The 21116-nt window shown below is 48.0% G+C and overlaps 1 protein-coding gene and 1 long non-coding RNA gene across 4 annotated transcripts in view; both read right to left on the reverse strand.

Annotated features, from left to right (window-relative positions):
• The window catches only part of ZBTB5 (zinc finger and BTB domain containing 5), a 29441-nt gene extending 14856 nt beyond the window's left edge, over window positions 1-14585 (reverse strand). Inside the window, exon 1 of one of the 3 annotated variants that reach the window (XM_008264813.5) lies at window positions 14348-14585. Coding sequence is in view for 1 of the 3 variants with exons in the window: in XM_089318382.1 (XP_089174508.1) it covers window positions 13735-13742 (8 nt within the window). In the remaining 2 variants the exon portion in view is untranslated. Of the gene's footprint in view, window positions 1-13734; window positions 13872-14053; window positions 14172-14347 lie in introns of those variants that run through there. The other 2 variants (XM_051843968.3, XM_089318382.1) reach the window with 2 other exon arrangements.
• On the reverse strand, window positions 5753-6815 carry LOC149128813 (uncharacterized). The gene is made up of 2 exons (XR_016224320.1): window positions 6556-6815; window positions 5753-6347 (listed from the first exon to the last, which is right to left on the reverse strand). It is a non-coding gene; the product is annotated as an uncharacterized LOC149128813 (long non-coding RNA).
• Window positions 14586-21116: the final 6531 nt, after the last annotated feature.

Below are 21116 nucleotides of genomic sequence, written 5' to 3' on the forward strand. Positions count from 1 at the left end.
GTAGCAGTATGATTTCTCTACAGAGGTTACACCATGTGGTCCTTATTCTTTCCAGCTCTGGGGCACCCGAGTGTGGCTTTCTCACCTTCCTGGAGATTTTGTGAACTAACATACTATAATCTCAAACATATCTCTCCTTAAAGCTTGAGTGAACTTTATTGTGTTTAATTAAGGACTCTCTGACTTACACTGAGATGCTTTCTGGTACTCTTGATGTGATACTCAGCCACAGGCACTCTGTCAGGCTGTTCTAAGGGAACAGAGTTTTTAAAAAAGGTTTTACAAAGAGCTGGCACTGTGACAATGCAGGTAAGGCCATCACTTGCAACACCAGCATCCCACAGAGGCGCTGGTTTGGGTCTTGGCTGGTCCACTTCCCATCCAGCACTCTGCTAATGGCCTGCATGCGAAAGGAAGCAGAGGATGGCCGAAGTGTTTGGGGCCATGCCATCTACATGGGAGACCCAGAAGAGGCTCCTGGATCCTGACTCAGCCCTGGCCACTGCAGCAATTTGGGAAATGAACTGGCAGATAGAAGCTAGTGCTCTTTCAAAGAAATAAGTAAATCTTAAAAAAAAAAAAAAAAAAGAGTTCTCAGGTTCTACGGGACAGGCATTGCGGCACAGTTGGTTACGCTGCCTCCTGGAATGCCCACATCCCGTATCAAGTCCCGGTTACTTCACTTTCAACCCAGCTCCCTGCTGATGTACCTGGGAGGCAGCAGACGATGGCTCAGGTACTTGACTTTCTGCCACCCATGTAGGAGACCAGGATGCAGTTCCTGGCTTCTGGCTTCAGCCTGGCCCAATCTCAGCTTTTGTGGTCAATGGGGAGTGAATCAATCAATCAAAACTCTGTGCCTTTCAAATAAATAAATCTTTTAAAAAAAGAAAAGGTAGTATCCCACTAAAGTTTCTAGTGCAAATTCAAAATGCTTTATTCTTTTTTTAAGACTTATTTATTTATTTGAAAGGCAGAATTATAGAGAGGCAGAGAGAGAGATATGTGTCTTCCATCCACTGGTTCACTCCCCAAATAGCTGCAACTGGAACTGAGCTAATCCGAAGCCAGGAGCTTCCTCTGGGTCTCCCACCCTGGTGCAGGGGCCCAAGAATTTGGGCTATCTTGTACTGCTTTCCTAGGCCATAGCACAGAGCTGGATCAGAAGAGGAGCAGCCAGGCCTTGAACCAGTGCCCATATACAGGTGGTGGCTTTAAGTGCAGTGCCATGGGGCCAGCCCCCAAAATGTTTTTTTCTACTAAAACAGCTTGCTTACTTTCTATCTACTTCTCTCTCTCATGATGCCTGATATACAATTCATCAAATTATCTGTTGAATGAAATTCAGCTGTATATAGATAAAATGTAATACCACGTTACCCAACAATCACTTTTGAGAATCTGAACTAACTCTAAGATCAACCAAAACCCAGGAAGAAAAAGTCTCAGAATATCCAAAATAAAGATCAAAGTCTGGGTAAGAAAAGATTTTCTCACAGGAAAGTCCCCTCAAGCCCTCAGTCTTCTGTTTTAAATAAAAACAAAATTCAAGTTTTTCTAGTTCCCCAACTGATTGAAGATGAACAGTGACAACTCTAAAATGAGGGCAAGAGGTGGCTGCTTCGCTGAATTACGTTGACAGCTGCATGAAGACATAGCTAACCCACCAAGGGCTTATGTAGTGGAGGAGCCATACGGCCCCAGATGCCTCAACAGCCTGTTAACATACTTGTGAATTTGGCACACGAGTGCATTCCTATAATGGCTGGAAGTGCACACTTTATTCAGGGTTAAGTGCTGTGGAACACAGTACTGCCAATTACAGGCGATCAATGAAAGTAAGACATAAATAATCTATTCATAAGCAGAAAGCACTAAGCCGTGTAGAAGGAAGTGTAATCAGTGTTCAAAGAAGACAAAAGTTGGGGCTGGTGCTGTGGTGTAGCAGTTAAAGCTGCTGCCTGCAGTGCCAGCATCCTATATGGGCATCGGTTCGAGTTCCAGCTGCTCCACTTCCGATCCAGCTGTTTGCTATGGCCTGGGAAAGCAGTAGAAGATGGCCCAAGTGCTTGGGCACTTGCACTCACGTGGGAGATCCAGAAGCTCCTGGCTTCAGATCGGTGCAGCTCTGGCCGTTGCAGCCATCTGGGGAATGAACCAGTGGATGAAAGACCTTTCTCTGTCTCTCTGCCTCTGCCTCTCTGTAACTCTGTCATCCAAATAAATCTTAAAAAAAAAAAAGGAGGGGGCCAGAACTGTGGTGCCGGAGGTAAAGCTGCTGCCTACAGTGCCCGCATCCCACACGATAGGGCGCCAGGTTGAGACCCCAGTGCTCCACTTCCGATCCAGCTCTCTGCTGTGGCCTGGGAAAGCAGTAGAAGATGGCGCAAGTCCTTGGGCCCTGCACCCACATGGGAAGATCTGGAGGAAGCCCCTGGCTTCAGATCAGCATGGCTCCGGCCATTGCAGCCATCTGGGGAGTGAACCAGCGGATACAAGACCTCTCTCTCTCTCTGCCTCTCCTCTGTGTAAGTCTCACTTTCAAATAAATCTGAATTTCAAATAAATCTTAAAAAAAAAAGACAAGTCATTTCTAGTTTCATGGTAACATGAACAATAGAGCTGGGGTGGTTTGGATTTTGACAAACAGATGTAAAGTACATTCTAGATAGAGGCAAGTAAATGTTGGGAAGGGGTTGAGGGATGGGAAGCAACCTATGCAGCTTGGTTGTAAAGCAGGAAGGTCTAGAGAGGTAGGCACTGCATAGTGATTGCTTCTTAACTAATGTTAATAATTAACACACTTCATCAGAAAAGTTAAACAGGAGGCACATAATTTTCAACTAAACACTATCATCACTTTTCAGATAATGGTCATAAAAATATTTTTTCTTTTTTTCTTCTTTAAATTTTTAACAGGGTTATTAGCCAGGTTTCTTGGTAGCAGCCAACACTAGCTGATCTTAGTTAAGGATGATAGTAATTTACTGAAAGACTACTGGCTTCATTACAGAATTGGTGGAAAGGGTAGACACCTATGCTTGAACTAGGCAGAACCAGAATGGGTAAGAGGAACAACCTGGTCAGATCTCACCTCCCCTTCCTTACACTGTTTTTATGTCTCTTTTTTAAAAAAAAAAATATTTATTTTATTTATTTGAAATTACAGAGAGAGGTAGAGATAGAGAGAAAGGTCCTCTGTCTACTGGTTCACTCCCTAGATGGCCACAATGACCAGAGCTACGCTGATCCAAAGCCAGGCCCCAGGAGCCTCTTCCGGGTCTCCCACATGGGTGCAGGGGCCCAAGGACTTGGGCCATCTTCTACTGCTTTCCCAGGCCACAGCAGAGAGCTGGATTGGAAGAGGAGCAGCTGGGAATAGAACCGGCACCCACATGGGATGCTGGCGCTTCAGGCCAGGGCTTTAATCTGCTGCGCCACAGCAACGGCCCCACATCTCAACTCTTAAGTTGTTGTTGTTTTTTTTTTTTTTTTTTTTTTTTTACAGGCAGAGTGGACAGAGACAGAGAGAGAGAAGGGTCTTCCTTTTTCGATTGGTTCACCCCCCAGTGGCCACTGTGGCCGGTGCGCTGCGGTCAGCGCACCGCGCTGATCTGAAATCAGGAGCCAGGTGCCTCTCCCGGTCTCCCATATGGGTGCAGGGCCCAAGGACTTGGGCCATCCTCCACTGCACTCCTGGGCCACAGCAGGAAGCTGGAAAGGAAGAGGAGCAACCGGGACAGAATCCGGCACCCCGAACAGGACTAGAACCCGGTGTGCCGGCGCCACAGGCGGAGGATTAGCCTATTGAAGTGCCCTGCCAGCCTAAGTATCTTTCTTTTTTTTTTTTTTTATTTAAGAGTATCTCTTTTTTTTTTTTTTTGGACAGGCAGAGTTAGACAGTGAGAGACAGACAGAGAGAAAGGTCTTCCTTCCGTTGGTTCACCCCCCAAATGGCCTCTACGGCCGGTGCACTGCACCAATCCAAAGCCAGGAGCCAGGTGCTTCTGGTCTCCTATGCAGGTACAGGGCCCAAGGACTTGGGCCATCCTCCACTGCCTTCCTGGGCCACAGCGGAGAGCTGGACTGGAAGAGGAGCAACCGGGACAGAATCTGGTGCCCCAACTGGGACTAGAACCTGGGGTGCTGGCGCCGCAGGTGGAGGATTAGCCTAGTGAGCTGCGGTGCCGGCCAAGAGTAAGTATCTTTTAATATACATGATGAAATGGCATGTACCCCTGAGGTAATTGTGCTGCAAACTGAAACATGAGGGTACTTCCATACATCCATGGAAAATGCATATTGCAAAAACAAAAAAACTAAAAACAGGATTTCAAAAAATTTTTATATCAAAATAAACGTACTGGGGCTGACACTGTGGTAGGATGGACTAGGCTGCTGTTTGTGATGCTAGCATCTCATACTGGAGCACAGGTTTGGGTCTGGATGCTCTGCTCTTAATGTGCCTGGCAAGAATGGCCCAAGCATTTGAGTCCCTGCCACCCACATGGGAGACTTGGATGGAGTTCCGGGCTCCCAGCTTCCGCCTGGTCCAAACTCAGCTGTTGCAGCCACATGGGGAGTGAACCAGCAGATGGAAGATCTTTCTGTCTTGGCCACTCTGCTTTTCAAAGAAATAAATCTTTTTTTAAGATGAATTTCTATTAAAAAAAATAAACGTGTCCTAATTCCATTTTCCACCAACTTTTTGAAATACCCTTGTGATATTGCCTCTAGGAAAAGCACATGTGCACACCAATTTTACTCGTAAGAATGAATGACAATAGGTGGCTATTTATTTATTGTTTTAAATTTTTAATTTATTTTAATTTATTTGAAAGAGAAGTAGAAACAGAGAAAAAAGAGATCTTCCACCTGCTGGTTCACTCCCCAATTGCTCAAAACAGCTGGGGCTGGGCCAGCTGAAGCCAGGAGTCAGGAACTCAATTTTGGTCTCCTATGTGTATCAGGGCCCCAAGCACTTCACTCAATACTTCCTTCCTCCCAGGGTGCATATTAGTAGAAAGCTGGAAATGGAAACAGAGCCCAGGCTGGAATTCAGACACTTTAAGATGGGACGTGGCTGTCCCGAGTGCTGTCTCAACCTCTGCACCAAATGCCCACTTCTCCATGGCTGCTTACATCTGGGTGATTGGCAGACATTTTCTTGAAAATGAATGAAATGAGCTTGCATTTTAAAGAAACCAACTGAAGTACTTGTTGCCAATAATAAAATTAGAGTTTTCTGGTGAAAATCAGAATTTTGGATAATATATATTTGTTCCTGTGAGTTTCCCAATGCTCACAGACTTCTGATAAGATCACTGGTGATATTTAGTATAATAAATATGGGGGCTGGTGCTATGGCACAGTGGGTTATAGCTCCAACATCCATATAGGGGCTGGTTCAAATCCCAGCTGTTCCACTTCTGATCTAGCTGCTAAGGCCTGGGAAAGCAGAAGATGGCCCAAGTCCTTGGGTGCCTGCACCCGCATGGGAGACCCAGAAGAATCTCCTGGCTCGACTCCAGATCAGCTCAGCTTGCGGTCATTTGTGGAGTGAACCAGCGGACAGAAAACTCTCTCTGTAACTCTGTCTTTCAAATAAATTTGTAATAAATAAATAAATATGACATTTTTATCTTCATAGTTCAGTGACTCAGTACTTTCCAAAGGACCATGTAACAATGTTATAAAATACCATATGAGTTAAAAAGAATTAAAAAAAATTCAACCAAAGTACAAACTGATATAATGTCAAAAAATATGAAAAGTTTATTGATACAATTTCAGATTCCACATGGCAACTAATCATTTGAAGAAAATACCACCTGTAGAGTTTTGGTAACATATCAGAGAATAGCCAAAATTATCTGGTTATTAAAATATTCCTTCCTTTTCCAACTATGTATCTGTGTGATGCTGCATTTTTGTTGGTGTATTTCAATCAATACAGTATATTGCAACTTAATGAATGCAGGAGCAAGTATAAGAATCCAGCTGTCTTCTATTAAATTAAAGACATTAAAGAGGTTCTCAAATAACAATGCTGCTGGCTCTGCGGCTCACCAGGCTAATCTTCCGCCAGCACCCCAGGGTTCTAGTCCCAGTTGGGGCACTGGATTTTGTCCCGGTTGCTCCTCTTCCAGTCCAGCTCTCTGCTGTGGCCTGGGAGTGCAGTGGAGGATGGCCCAAGTGCTTGGGCCCTGCACCCGCATGGGAGACCAGGAGAGGCACCTGGCTCCTGGCTTTGGATCAGCGTGGTGTGCTGGCTGCAGTGGCCATTGGGAGGTAAACCAACGGAAAAGGAAGACCTTTCTCTCTGTCTCTCTCACTGTCCACTCTGCCTGTCAAAACAAAAAACAAAAAACAAAACAATGCAACTCTGAGCACTCCTAGTGCCCACACCTGGGTTACAAATAACATCCTCCAATGAAAGGAGCTGAGGGCTCCTGGGGGAAAAGCTGATTCTAGGACTGGGGCAGGCAAAAGTAAGGAAGTACTTAACACAAAGATGAAAATGGCAATATATGAGGGGCTGATGCTGTGGCTCACTTGGTTAATCCTCTGCCTGCGGCGCCAGCATCCCATATGGGCGCTGGGTACTAGTCCCAGTTGTTCCTCTTCCAATCCAGCTCTCTGCTGTGGCCCGGGAGGGCAGTGGAGGATGGCCCAATTGCTTGGGCCCTGCACCCGCATGGAGACCAGGAGAAGCACCTGGATCCTGGCTTCAGATTAGCGCAGCGCCAGCCGTAGCGGCCATTTGGGGAGTGAACCAATGGAAGGAAGACCTTTCTCTCTGTCTGTCTATAACTCTGTCAAATAAATGAAAGAAAAAAGAAAATAGCAATATATGAAAGGGACGCAGGAGCCAACAGAAGACAGGCTGGCCAATGACTAAAAGTGGAACAATGTGAACAAAAAGTAGTTTTGAATTACAATCCAAATAATAAAATAAACATCCATTGGTCTATAGCGATACAAATAAATGATTAAACAAATGAACAGAAAAGAGAGAAATCTCCCATGCAGAGGCATTCCAAATAATTTATGCAGATACTATGACCTCAAGGAGGTAGAGGCACAATCTCCCTCCCCCCCTTAACTGTGGGCCATACATGACGACTTCTTTCCAGAGTTCAGTAAGGAAAGGGAAGGGAAAAAGTAACTTTAGAGTGGAGAAATCTGACAAATGTTATCTCAACCAGGTGACCAAGGTCAACATCAGGCGTAGTAAGTTATTCCGATTGATAATATACATATGACTATGCATAATATCAATGGTGTATCATCAGAATGGCAGTTTATCCTTCTGTTTCCCTTCACCCCACCCCAAAATCCCATAAACCCAGTCTAATCATGAGAAAAACAACACACCAATCCCAACTGAGGGACATTCTACAAATTATCTGAACAGTACTGTCTTATGAGAAACTGTCACAACCAAGAGAAATTTAAGGAGACAACCTGACTCAAAGTAATGTGCTATCCCAGATGGGATCTTGGAACAGAAAAAGGACATTAGGTTAAAACTAAGCAAATCTGAACAAAGAATGAGCTTGAGTTAATGTACCAATGGTTAATTTTAATATACCACAGTAATTTAAGATGTTAACAATAGGGAAACTGGGTATGGGTATGTGGGAACTCTGTACTGTCTTTACAATTTTTCTATAAATCTAAAACTGTTAAAAAAAAAAAAAAAGCAACTCCCTCACCCCCCACAAAAAAGTTATTCTTCACTGCCACAGGACATGATTGAGGCTGACGGCACAGATGATGAAAGAATTTACAAAAGGGGCTGGCACTGTGGTGCAGTGGGTTAAAACCTGCTATTTCCAATGCTGGCATCCTGTATCCAGCCCATATCCAAGTGCCACTTCCCAGCAGCTCTGCTTCAAATCCCATTTCCTGGTAAGGCACCTGGGAAGGCAGCAGATGATGGTCCAAGTACTTGGATCCCTGCCACTCACATGGGAGACCCAGATGGAGTTCCTGGCTGCTCCTGGCTTCCTTTGGCCTAGCCTAGGTCTAGCTGTTTGCAGTCATACGGGGAATGAATCAGCAGATGGAAGATCTCTAGATCTCTCTGGCTCTCCGTATCGAATTATGCCTTTCAAATAAGATAAATTTTAAAAATCTTAAGGAAAAAGAGTTCACTGGAGTAGTCAATGCAAACTTTGAAAAGGACAAAGACAGGCTACTGATGGAATAGAGAGAAGTGCAGTTCTTACCCCTCAGGCCCTTCTGATTTCACCAGGGAGTTACCCTGGCCAGGAACTGTCAGTTGCCCCTGCACAGGGGAGCTATCCCTGAGGATGAGGGGTAGGGGAGAAGGAAGGGCTGAGAGTGACAGGGGGCCTATGGCACATGTGGATTTGCCTGGATGCTCTGCAGCCACTCATCCCAAGTTGGCTCCCAGTGGTCTGAGAAGTTCCATATGGGCCACCAAGACCTTGCAGGAAGTGACCTATTGAGGCCAGCATCACAAGTGGTGAAAATTCAGCAGAGCCGTCAGAGTGAGCAGAGTTAGATTCATGAAACATGCTGCAAACAGCAGTGGGCAGACAGTAACAGAGACTAAGTACTGTTACTGCACTATGTGTAGAATCCAAGGTCCCTTCCTAGGTACAGGGAGTTTTCCTGTGGTCCAACAGGCTTTTCCTAGCCAGGTAATCTGCATTTCTGGGCATAGGTGGGGAGACTGTCTAGCCCTTAGTTTACAGGCTTTCCCGGGCTGCCAAGTGCCCCGGGGCAACACTCACTAAAGATTTTTTAGGGATAGTTTTTATAAAATGCTGTTTGTGTTCAAATATAATGGATTTATTACTTTTAATGGATACTCAGTTTATGTGGAAAAAAGTCATATGTGGAATTTCATTCTTCAAAATTACAGCATAAATAAGACTAAGTATACAGGCAACCTTCAGCTTGCACATATGTTGTGCTACTTTAAGTTTGTGGAATAAAGCTCTTAGCAGTTTCCCAGCAACAACATCACCTTCCAGGATCACCCCCAAGAGTATCTCTTTAACCTGGTCCTAGGGCAGCAAACTGGTAAAGGTACCTGCACAGTGTCAGCAACACTGCCACAGCACTTCCTGCTGTGCTTCCACCAGTCCGGGAACGAAGGAGCAGATAAAAGGGCTGAACACTACTAAGCCAGGTACCTTATACACATCATTCCCAGCATTACCTCATTCAAACAGTTAGTGAAGAAGAGATATACTCCCTAATGACACCTCATTTTGCTGTAACTGGAGCAACCCCAACAAGCTATGGGCCAGGTGGCTGACTACAGGACATTCAGAGAAGAGATAGTATGTAGTCAGGAATGAGGACTAGTAATAAGGACTAGAGGACTGGCAGTATAGGTGGTAGCTTTGGGATCTGCATGGAAGGAAGGCCTATACTTCCGGGAATGGAAAGTTCCTACCTGTACTTGGGGGAAGAAAAGTCCTTGTCGGCCGGCGCCGCGGCTCACTACGCTAATCCTCCTCCTTGCGGTGCCAGCACACCGGGTTCTAGTCCCAGTCGGGGTGCCGGATTCTGTCCCGGTTGCCCCTCTTCCAGGCTAGCTCTCTGCTGTGGCCAGGGAGTGCAGTGGAGGATGGCCCAAGTACTTGGGCCCTGCACCCCATGGGAGACCAGGAGAAGCACCTGGCTCCTGCCATCGGATCAGCGCGGTGCGCCGGCCGCGGTGGCCGTTGGAGGGTGAACCAACGGCAAAGGAAGACCTTTTTCTCTGTCTCTCTCTCTCTCACTGTGCACTCTGCCTGTCAAAAAGAAAAAAAAAAAAAAAATCCTTGTCAAGGTCCCTGCAGGTGCCTAAAGGTCAACCAGTGAGGATCAGACCCACCTCAACCTTTAACCCCCATGCCCTGAATCTATAAAAGGAGCACTCCCAATCTCTGACGTGTGACTTCCCCGGCCCCAATCTGTTGGGACCGGGAAACCTCGCCCGGGAACAGAACCCCAATAAAAGCCTGTGAATTAATTTATTCATCTGCCTGGGAAGATTTGTTACACAGCGGACACCTTGCAATAGGGACTACAGGGACGGAGCTGAATAGCAGGGTCATGGTCAAGAGTGAACACTGTGAAGAAAAAGGAGGAAAAACTAGCAAAGTCTTCCCTTCTCCCCTTTACTCAAATCCCTCCTCACTGCTACTGCCACCAAAGACCACCCTTCCAAACCTTCCTCACTGCCAGCAGACCTGTCTGATGCAGGAGGAGCTATCTTCTCCTCCCACCTCCCACTGCCCCTGCTATTGACCTGCTGAGTTGCTTTTCAAGGTCTATTAAAAAAAAAAAAGTGTTTCAATTTTTGTAGCATTTTTGGGTTCCATTCACAACTGAACCCTAAAACACTTGGTTTTCTTCTCCCTGCCCTCCTTCCTCAAATCCCCTTTGCAGCAGAGACTAAATCAGCACTACAAATGTATAACCCTTGCATTTCTAGAGGAAGATGGTTGACTGGATTTTAAATTACAATTGATTGATTAAGATGCACTGAAAAATCAATTACACCATGTTAACAAAATAATGTACAGAAAAAAAGAGGGGAGACAACTCACCGGAACCATTTTAAATTTAAGAAGTTAGAAATACAGCGCTTGTAAACCTACACTAACACCTGCACAAACCAAAAGACTACCTGGTATAATTTCTGAAAGACAGACCCACCATTTAATCATCCTTTAAAGTTTATAAAAGAAATATTTCTTAGTTTTCACCTATATAAAGAAAATCTCCAACAGGCTTCCTTAGAGTGACAAACTTTCTCCAGAGCACAGCACAAGAGCAAATTTTGAAAATTCAAGGGTTACAATTACAATGAATTAACTGGGTACATAAGTATTTTTAATTATACTAAATTCCATTAAATCTAAGATGCCAGGGTTTGTAAAATGCACTATTTCATGTAACACTAGGAAAGAAAAAAGTTCTGCCCACCAAGGCACAGTTCATGCTTATTTACTGCATCCTGTCTTGAAGGTAAGTAAAATGTAAACAAAACGTGTTTCAGAATCAAGGAAATACTGGAACCTTAAATAATCTAAATACGTTAGAAGAGTAGGGAAAGTACAGATAAAATAATCTTGGATACTAAGCCTCTACATCTACTATAACATAAAAGTCAGTACTCCAACACAATTTCTTGTCTGAGCTGTCAAGTAGATTAAATCAAAATTTTCTGAAATGAAAATCATACCCTAAAACTCGATCTTGAGATTAAAAGCCACCACTCAGGGGGTGAAAATGATGAAAACAACTGTAAAGAGCAACAGCTCACTCAGAAACAGCTGGTCTTTTAGCATATGACAAGTTCCCTGCACCCTCTGACAAAAGGTGCAGTGTAGTGTTACACTCTGCCCCACCTGCTACTCCAAACTGGCTCTTCTAGACATCATCGTATTTGAGAAACGTTCAGTATGGTAAAAGAAAACTGGCAGAGGGTACTTCTGGAAGACAGAAGTAAAAGATGCTTATTTTGGAGCAAAAAATTAGAATCCACACACAGGTTTTTCACAGTATGCATTTTTTTAAAGATTTACTTATTTATTTGAAAGAGAGACAAAGGCAGGGGCAGAGAGAGAAGTCTTCCATCCACTGGTTCACGCCCCTGCACATTATCCATTTTAATAACTGTCTGAAGGTCTTTCATGCTTGAAACTCACATGGGGGAAACATATTTACAATTAATTTAATTAGTAAAAAGTTGACAGCTGTCCCCCACCTTGGGGCATAATGAGTTAAGCTGCCACCTGCAGTGTGGGCATCCCTATGGGCGCTGGTTCTAGTCCTGGCTGCTCTACTTCCAACCAAGCTCCCTGCTAAATGCTCCTGGGAAAGCAGTGGTAGATGGGTCCCTGCACCCACGTGGGAGACCCAGATGAAGCTCCTGGCTCCTGGACTGGCCCAGCCACAGCTGTTGTGGCCATCTGGGCAGTGAACCAGCAGATGAGACAACTCTAACTCTGCCTTTCAAGAAAATAAAAATAAATCTTTAAAAAGAAGAAAAGTTGACAGTTAACATGGAATCAATTTCTTGGGTTCTTTTTTCCCTGTCCAAGTGTTAAGGTAGCTAAGTAGACATGAACCTAAGTGTATGTGAGAGGCTGAAGAAAAATGGAAACTTCTGTGTGATGGAATAAGGAAGCAAGCCTCAGAAGCAAAATGGTATTTACATGTTAAAAGTCTTGCCTTTGTTCACTAACCTGGTTGGGTAGGTCCCAGCCCCTATCCCTTGGGGCAGTTTAGAGAGATCCCAACTGCTCTTCACCAAGGGGACTACTATGAAGCTCTGGGAGGGATTCCACACCTAGAAAACCCTCCACCCAGCAATATTCCAGAAATGGTGTAGAGCGAGGAGAAGGAAGGCCCACACCCAACATCCACTAAAACAGCAGTGTGAATGCAGACTGGGCTCTCAGTTCTTCCCTGAGATGGCCGCCTGGTCTGTCAGGTGTACTCGCTTCATTCTTCATTTCACTCTGCTAGTGTGCCACTCTCACATCTGAATTCTTTGTTGCCCAAGACAAGAACCCGAGCAACCCAACCCTGGTAACACCAGGAGGATCTGAGGCAGACTGCAGATTCTGTCTGCACTACAGCAAATTGTGTCCACCTCACCAAACACAACATAGTAAGTTTCTAACACGTGAAACACATGCATTTTGGTATCCAAGTGATTTTTAAAGATCCTTCTACTTGTGACAAAGTCTCTTTGGAGAGCACTGACCCCTAAAATCTAGGAAAATACCCCAATATAAAATACTTTTCCTCCAGATCTTACCATTTTCACAATTCTGCTGACACATCCATAAACCACAACCCAGCTGGCCAGCATCCCAGCCAACTAAAAGATATGTTTGACACAAGTTTTAGGAGAAAAAAGGGAGAAACTCCAGAAAGAAAGCTGACTTCAGTACTTTTCAAAATATTCTGGTTCCTTCATTCAGCAAAACCCAAGGGTCCAGAACATGTCTGCAACTAGTTAATCTCACCTGGCAGGCTACCACCTGGCTGCGGTGGCCAGGTCAGCCTTCTCAAGTTTGCAGAGACTTGCATTCCAGAAAGAATACAGCAAGACTGGAAAGTGTTCCTTTGGCCAAGGGGCTTTACTCTAAAATGATTTCTCCTTTCCCAGCCGGTCTCTTCCGGCCTCTTGGAGCTTAGTGCCAACCACTCACAGCAGCAATCACAGGACTTCAGCAAACCAGCAGCAAGCTCCCCGGCAAAACCCAGGAGAGCCCCCTCCCACCTTACAGGATTACCTAAGGCACAGCGGTCCAAGCCCGGACAACAGATCACCAGTGGCAACCAAGCCGCAGCGTTCCCTTATCTGAAGTTCCTAATGGAACACTGACTGACTCCAACCGCAAAGGCTACTCACATAATTTGGAAAGACGATTTCAACTCTTGCAGGCGATAAGTTTCTTCCTCTAATCCACCTTCACCAGCACTCAGTACTCAACACTACACCGGGTCCTTACCGAAAAACTGGCCTCCAAGCTAAATATTTAGGATTCGGTTTGCACTCAGAAATTCGCTCCTACAGTACACTCCACTGAGCCACAATGCAGACTGACTTGGGAATAAATGAGCATTTGGGAAGAACCCCCCACCCCGCCCGGCGCGCGAGCCTTAATGCACTGCCTTCTACTAGTATTTATGTACCAGTATGTCCGTCCTCCAAACAGAGGCAGAGCGACGATGCCGCGGTCTCACCTCCGCATCTCCCAAGGCTGCCCGCAACCAAGCCTGCAAGTGCTGAGCGCTCAGCAAGCGCCCACCAGACACTTCAGTCCTCTCGGAGCGAGTCGGGGCATTCCGAAACGCTGACTCCACCCGGCCAGGGGCCGCCGCCGGCGCCCCCCTCCACGCCGCCTGTGGCCTTGCTCGCGTGAAACGGAACCTCGTCGTTCAAGAAAACCCAGGATGGGGACAAGGGAGCCACCCAACCCCATGCTGCACGACAGCAGGTCCTCTCTTCACCCCGCCAGGCGGCCGGTCCGGAGGCCTCTCCCACCCCACGCAAGGGACCTACGTCGCCAGCAGGAGATCCGCAGGGGCACGAGCCCCCGCCCCAGCCGGCAGACAGTCTGGCGTCGGGACACAGGGGACGCCTGCGCAGAAGAACCCGCCTCCCACCCGCCGGCCCCTCCGAGCCAAAGGGTAACAATGCCCCCTCAGAAAGAACGACAGGGTAGGCTTGGGGCGGGGGTGGCCAGTACCCATCTGCGCGCTCCCCGACTCCCTGCGCGACCCCGGCCCTCAACCGCCTCCACGTGAGCGCGCCCCCGGCGCGCCCTCGCGACTCTGGCTGACAGGGGCGACTCACCTGAGTCGGGCTCCGCCCCCCTTCCCCTCGCCGGAGGAGGCGACCCTTCTCCTAACGGACTCGACAGTGCCGGAGGAGGCGGGAACGTCCAGACTGGAGTCTCCGTGATGGAACTTCCTCCCCCTTCCGCCCGCCCGCCCCCCGCCCACCCCTCCTGTCGTCGTCCCTCGGCTCCCTCAGCCGGTTCGCCGCCGCACTCGGAGTACACAGCAGCGGCGCCCGGCAGTAAACGGAAGTGACGCAATGCAAAAGCGCCCTCCCCGCACCATTTCACCTCCTCCCAGACCCGGCTGCAGCCAATTAGCAAAAGGTGGGGCGGGGCCTGGGCGGGAGCGTAGCCAGCCGGCTCACGAAACCCGGAGGAATTTACTCGGCCCCTAAAAAACTGACCAATCCACGGTCCCGGGAGCCTGGTTGTGTTTACTACCGACGGAATCCGTGAACGCTGTGACCAATCACCGTTTGCCTTACAACACGCAAAACTGTTATCAAACGCCTTTTGAGGCGGGACTTATTACTAAGCAGCTCTAGGTTTGGACCTTAGAAAAGCAACTGTATGTTGCAGCCAATTACAATCCGTTGTGGGTGACACAAGCGCGTTGTCCGCCTAATTTGTCCAATCAGAATCACGACTGCCTGGAGTCTAAAGCACGCCGGTGCGGCCGGCCATTGGCTGTCCCAGGTTTGCCCTCCCTCCAGCCGCCCAGTATTTGTGTGACCCGAGGGGGTCCCTCTGGGTCAAGGTACGTTCCCGGGACGGAACCCGCGCTGACACCGACCCAGAGGTTCTCCCCTCAGACGTTGAGAAAGATGAAGTTCCAAGAATCCCGTTACATGGAATTAATCTAAAATCTAGACCAAAAGCACTGAATTAAAAAAAATACCGTCCATCTGAGGCGGCGAGGAGAGAGCCCGGCCCGCGTCCAGTCCGGGTGGCCGCGCGCCGCGAACGCCAGCGCCTGAGGAGTCGCGCTGACTCCGCTTTGCGTGCTGCGGGTCGAGTAAGCCGGCGGTTTCCAGAACCGAGGTTACAGCCACACAGCGCCCCAAAAGCCGGCCTTGGAAGCGCCGCGCTCCCCAGCACCCTCCCAGACGTGGGAGGGTGGCGGGCTTGTGGACCCCGTCAGGAAAAAGCAAGCCCCGGGACGGCGCCCGCCTCGCAGGTGCGCGCCCAGGGAGGACGCCTGGCGCTGGGCCCGGGGAAGAAGCCCCTCCTGCTCGGTGTGGAAGAAAGAAGAAAGCCCTTTACGGGGAAAAAATAAAAAATAGGACTCGTGCCTCTTCCGAGTTCACCGCCCAAAGCGCCTTGCAGCGGCTTCCGCGCCCTCGGACGCTACGGGTTGGAAGTGTAGCTCTTGGGGTCTGTGGCGTTAGCACCTGGGTCAGATGGTGGGCTGGGCGGACCGGCGGCGGGCGGTGAAGGCGGCGCGAGTGCCGCCTCAGCCAGGCGGGGGAGAGGGCTCCATCCCGGTGCCGCCACCTGGAGTCGCTCTACAGCCACAGGCGGGGCCGGGGTGGGAGGGGCGCACGTGCGATCCACAGAGGCTCCCCCCACCCCGCCGCACCCCAAATTGATATATGCATGTTATGGCGCTTCCATCGCTCTCGATCCATTCACACACAAACCGAAAACAACAGGAGCAGGCGTAGTGAGCTCCGGATCCCTAATCAGAGAGCTTAGTTTGAGTCCCCGCTACTCCACTTCCTATCCAGCTTCTTGTTAATGTGCCTGGGAAGCAGCAGTGTTAAGGTAGCAAGGAAGGGATTAGCCTATGTGTGTAAAGGGGGCCAGAGAAAATGATTTTTTAAGGAAAATGAATTTTTGTGCAGTGGAACGAGGGAACAAGTCCTGAAAATAGAACAGCAAGTACCCCTGGAGTCACTGCTCTTGTTCTGTCACTGTTAGCTGGGGGTTCAGCCCTCTTCCCCGGGGAAGCTCAGAGGACTTCCCCTGCTCTGCCCCAGGAGGCTGTTAGGGCCAGTAACACCGCTGATAAGATCCTGGGATGATGGGCTGGCGTCGTGGCTAAACGGGTTACGTGCTGGCATGTGGATGCTGGTTCCAGTCCCAGCTGCTCCACTCTAAGTTCAGCTCCCTGCTAATGCATCTGGAAAAACAGTGGAAGATGGCCCAAGTCCTTGGGCCCTGCACCCACGTGGAAGACCTGGAAGAGGCTCCTGGCTCCTGACTTCAGCCTGGCCCATCCTTGGATGTTGGTGTCATCTGGGAAGTGAACCAGCAGATGGATCTCTCTATTTCTCCCTACCTCTACCTGTCAAATAAACAAATCTTTAAAAAATGAGCAAAGGATACAAAGAGGTAATTCACAGAAAGGGACATGCAGATATCTCATGAATCTATGAAAAGAGTCTCAATCTACCTTATGCAAAAGAAATGCAAAACATAATACAATAAAGTATCATTTTTCAAGCATCCAGATGGGAAAAAATAAATAATAACACACCATGTTAGCAACAGTTTGGGTATAATCAGTCCAGTGGTGATAGAAATTGGTAGAATCTGCAGTGGGTTAAGCTGCCCATTGCAATGCCAGCCCCCCTATCAAAGTGCCATTTTGAGTCCTGTCTGCTCTGCTTCTGACCCTGCTTCCTGATAATGGATCTGGGAAGGCAGGGAATGATGGCTGAGTGCTGGGACTCATGCCACCCCTGTGGGAGACCTGAATGAATTTCTTGGCTCCTGGCTTTGGCTTGGCCCAGAGCTGACTGTTGTGGCCATTTGGGGAGTGACCAGCAGATGAAAGATCTCCCCCGCCCCCGATCTGTCACTCTGCCTTTCAAATAAATAAGAAGCTAGTGTTGTGGCATAATAAATAAAGCTGCCACCTGTGAGGCCGGCATCCCATATGAGTGCTCGTTTATATCCTGGCTGCTCCATTTCCAATCCAGCTCCCTGCTAATGGCCTGAAAAAGCACCAGAGTATGGGCCAAGTAGCTGGTACCCTGCCACCCATGTGGGAGACCAGGAAGAAGCTCTTGGCTTTGGCCTGACCTTGCTCTGGCCATTTCAGCCGTTTGGGGAATGAATCACTGGATAGAAGATCTCTCTCTTTTCTCTCTGTCTTTCCCTCTCTCTCTGTAACTCTGCCTTTCAAATAAATAAATACATCCTTAAAATAAATAGATAAAATCTTTTAAAAATAAATATTTTTAAAAGTTTATCTGACTTGAGAGGGGGGGTGGAGAACTCATCCTTCACTTCACTCCCCAAATGCCTGCAACAGCTGGAGTTTGGCAGGGCCAACACCAGGAGCTGGAAACCCAACCCAGGTCTCCCTTGGTGGGGGCAGGAACCCAATTACTTGAGCCATCACTGACACCCACAGTGCACATTAATAAAAGCAGGAGTCAGGAGCCAAAGACAGGTATCAAAGCCAAGCTTCAAGTGGGCTGTTAGTGTCTTAGCCAGCACTTAACATCTGTCACTGAATCTTTGTTTTTTTTTTTTTTTATAAATACTGCAGTGCATAGGGAGGTGTTTCTTTGTTTCTTGTTTTTTATTATTATTATTTTTTTTTTATTGCATTAGGTGGGGAGGTGTCTAGTGAAGTGGTTACGTCGCCTTTGGGATGCTGGCATCCCATATCAGAGTGCCTGATTGGAGTCCTGGCTACTATGCTTCCAATCCAGCTCCTGGCTAATGTGTATCCTGAGAGGCAGCAGATAATGGTTTAAGTACTTGAGTTCCTACCACCCACATGGGAGACCAGGCTGGAGGTCCAGGCTCCTGGCTTTGGCCTGGCCTGGCCCTGGCTGTTGGTGGTCATTTGGGGAGTGAGTCAAAGGATCAAAGACCTTTCTCTCTATTTCTCTTTCAAATAAAGTGGGGAAAAATAGCAGAGATAATGTAACTTAGGAGAAGCAAAGTCAAGAACGTTTCTTTATTGTTAGCCCCCAAAGAAATTAACTGACTTGTATAGTTGCATAGACATAACGCATAAACTGGAGAACAAGGGAGGTCACAGATCCTGCCTGCTCTGTGCTGGTTGGTTCAGGGCTGGAGTAGTGGCTGATGCGGGAGATCCGGAGATGCTAGCCAGCATCCAACTGAGTGAGCAGGACAAAGAGGCATCCAGAGACACTGCCGTGGGAGAAGTGCCTGAGGGCTGAAAGAGTTGCTGCAGCCGAGAGGAGTGGACAAATGGCCGGGGGACAGGCTTTTGAAGGGCTCAGAGCAGAGGCGTTGTTTGTGTTCGCAGACCCTGGAGAGTGGATCTGAAGCTGTAGGGGAAGCTTCAGAAGGCAGATCAGTTCCATGGAAGAGAAAAACTTGCCCACGGAGAAAGTCTGCTTTATAAGGAGTGAGTCTTCCCTAGCTGCAGGTCAGCAAGCAGTGTGTGCACCGGGGACGGGGAGGAAGAGGAAGGGAATGATAGACGGAGAACAAGAGAGAACAAGAAACACAGCAGGGAGAAGGGGAGGTACAAGACAGAGGCCCAGGAAAGGAGAGTGGAGGCGAGGCCGGAGAGGCAGCTTTGAGTGCAGACTGAGCCATGGCAAACACACTCCTGGGATCTGACTCGGTCGGGTCCTCGTTGGCGATATCCTGCAACACCAGCAGATGGGGATCTCACCCAGGAAGAGGCTACTTGGCCTTTTTCTCTCCCGCTTCAACGATCACTGCCAACAGAGTACTGCAGATGTCTCTGCCTTCCCAAATGAACTCCCAAACAAGCACGCTGCGATGAATTCTGCCTGTGTCCAACTCAGCCTCCAATCTAGAAGAAGCCACTGTGGATGCTGGCATTGGTTGCTGCCTACATAAGGCTCCCCTGGCCTGCCCCATCCCAGTGATATAATGTGTGTGTGTGTGTGTGTGTGTGTGTGTAGTATGTGTATGTATGTGTTTTGAACCACTGTAATAATTAAGCAACATAGGAGTATACCACATTCTCAGCTGCTCTATTTTTTTTTTGAAGATTTATTTATTTGAAAGGCAGAATTACACGCACACACACCTTCCATCTGCTGCCAAATGGCTGCAATGGCCAGGACCAAGCCAGGCAGAAGCCAGGAGCCTGGAGCTCCATCCATCCAGGTCTCCCATGTGGGTGCCAGCTGCCCTACTATTAACACTTTCCTTCCCCAGTTACAATCTCCATGACATTGCACTCTTGCTTGTGGGAATTCTGGCAGTGTCTGCATTTTGTAGACATGTGCGACTCTGACTCCTCTGCCCAGCCGCATAGCAGCCCATCCTGAGGACTCCCAACAGATTTGTCTGACTGGCAGAGATGTGCCTTAAAAGAGAATCAGTCTGAGGCTCGCACTGTGGCGTAGTAGGTAAAGCCACCGCCTGTGACACTGGCATCCCATACAGGTGCTGGTTCAAGTTCCAACTGTTCTACTTCCGATCCAGCTCCTGCTAAGGGGATGGTCCAAGATGCAGCCATGTGGGAGACCTGGAAGAAGCTTCTGGCTCTTGGCTTTGTCCTGGCTCAGTCCTGTTTGTTGCAGCCATTTGGGGAGTGAACCAGTCGATGGAAGCTCATTCTCTCTGTGTCTCTTTCTCGCTCAATAACTCTACCTTTCAAATAAGTAAATAAATCTTAAAAAAAAATTAAGACAGAGGAGGGGACTAGTGTTTAAGACTCTGCCTAGGATGCGTGTATCCCACATAGGAGTGCCTGGGTTTGAGTCCTGGCTCTGCTTCTGAATCCAGCTTCCTGCTATTGCTCATCCTGGGATGCAGTAGGTAATGGTTCAAGTACTTGGGTCCTTACCACATGAGAGACCTGGATTGTTTTTCCAGCTCCTAGCTAGATATTGCAAAGCATTTGGGCAAAGCATATGGGAGATTCTCTCTGTCTCTGTTTCTCTGTTCCTTCCTAATAAAAGCAAACACAGCATTAAGACAATTGGAGAACTTAAAAGGGGTGTGCGGATTATATAGCAGGGACATAACAATGTTCATTTCCTGATTTTGATAGTTGTACTGTAGTTATTTAGAGAGCGACCTTGTCCTTGTCCTTGTCCTTTTCCTGTAGGAAATACTGTAGTCTTCAGGGGTAGAGGGATACCAGGCAGGCAACTTGCTCTAAATGGCTCAGGGCCAAAGAAAGTATTTTGCACGGTACTTGCAATGTTTCTGTAAGTTTGAGATTGGGCAATGAGAAAAATGTAATGAGTGCTCAGGAAAGGGGGTGCAGGTGTAAAGATTATTTGGACTCTGGGTGTCATGGTCAGGATGAGGCTGTCTTTAAAGAAGGCAGTTAGGAGACTTTAAAGGTTTGAATCCACAGGGACAAAGGGACACATTCATCAGCTAGAAAAGACTATACCTTCTAGGGGCCGGCACTGTGGAGCAGCGGGTTAATGCCCTGGCCTGAAGCACCAGCATCATATGGGCACTGGTTCTAGTCCCGGCTGCTCCTCTTCCGATCCAGCTCTCTGCTGTGGCCTGGGAAAGCAGTAGAAGATGGCCCAAGTCCTTGGGCCCCTGCACCCGCATGGGAGACCCGGAAGAAGCTCCTGGCTTCTGATTGATGCAGCTCCCTCCGTTGCAGCCATCTGGGGAGTGAACCATTGGATGGAAGACCTCTCTCTGCCTCTCCTCTCTCTGTGTAACTCTGACTTTCAAATAAATAAGAAATCTTAAAAACAAAAACAAAAACAAACTACACCTTCTAGACCACTCCGGAATCCTCTGCCCCAATGCCCTGAGCCTGGTGGGCCTTTCCCCCCGGCCCATCCTCCCAAGGCTGAGAGGCCACAGGTGAACATCTGGCTTTGAGGTGAGACCCAGGCA

The sequence above is a fragment of the Oryctolagus cuniculus genome, chromosome 1 (assembly GCF_051225735.1).
Source record: "Oryctolagus cuniculus isolate XC-2025 breed Fujian yellow rabbit chromosome 1, ASM5122573v1, whole genome shotgun sequence".
In the NCBI taxonomy this organism is placed as follows: domain Eukaryota; kingdom Metazoa; phylum Chordata; class Mammalia; order Lagomorpha; family Leporidae; genus Oryctolagus; species Oryctolagus cuniculus.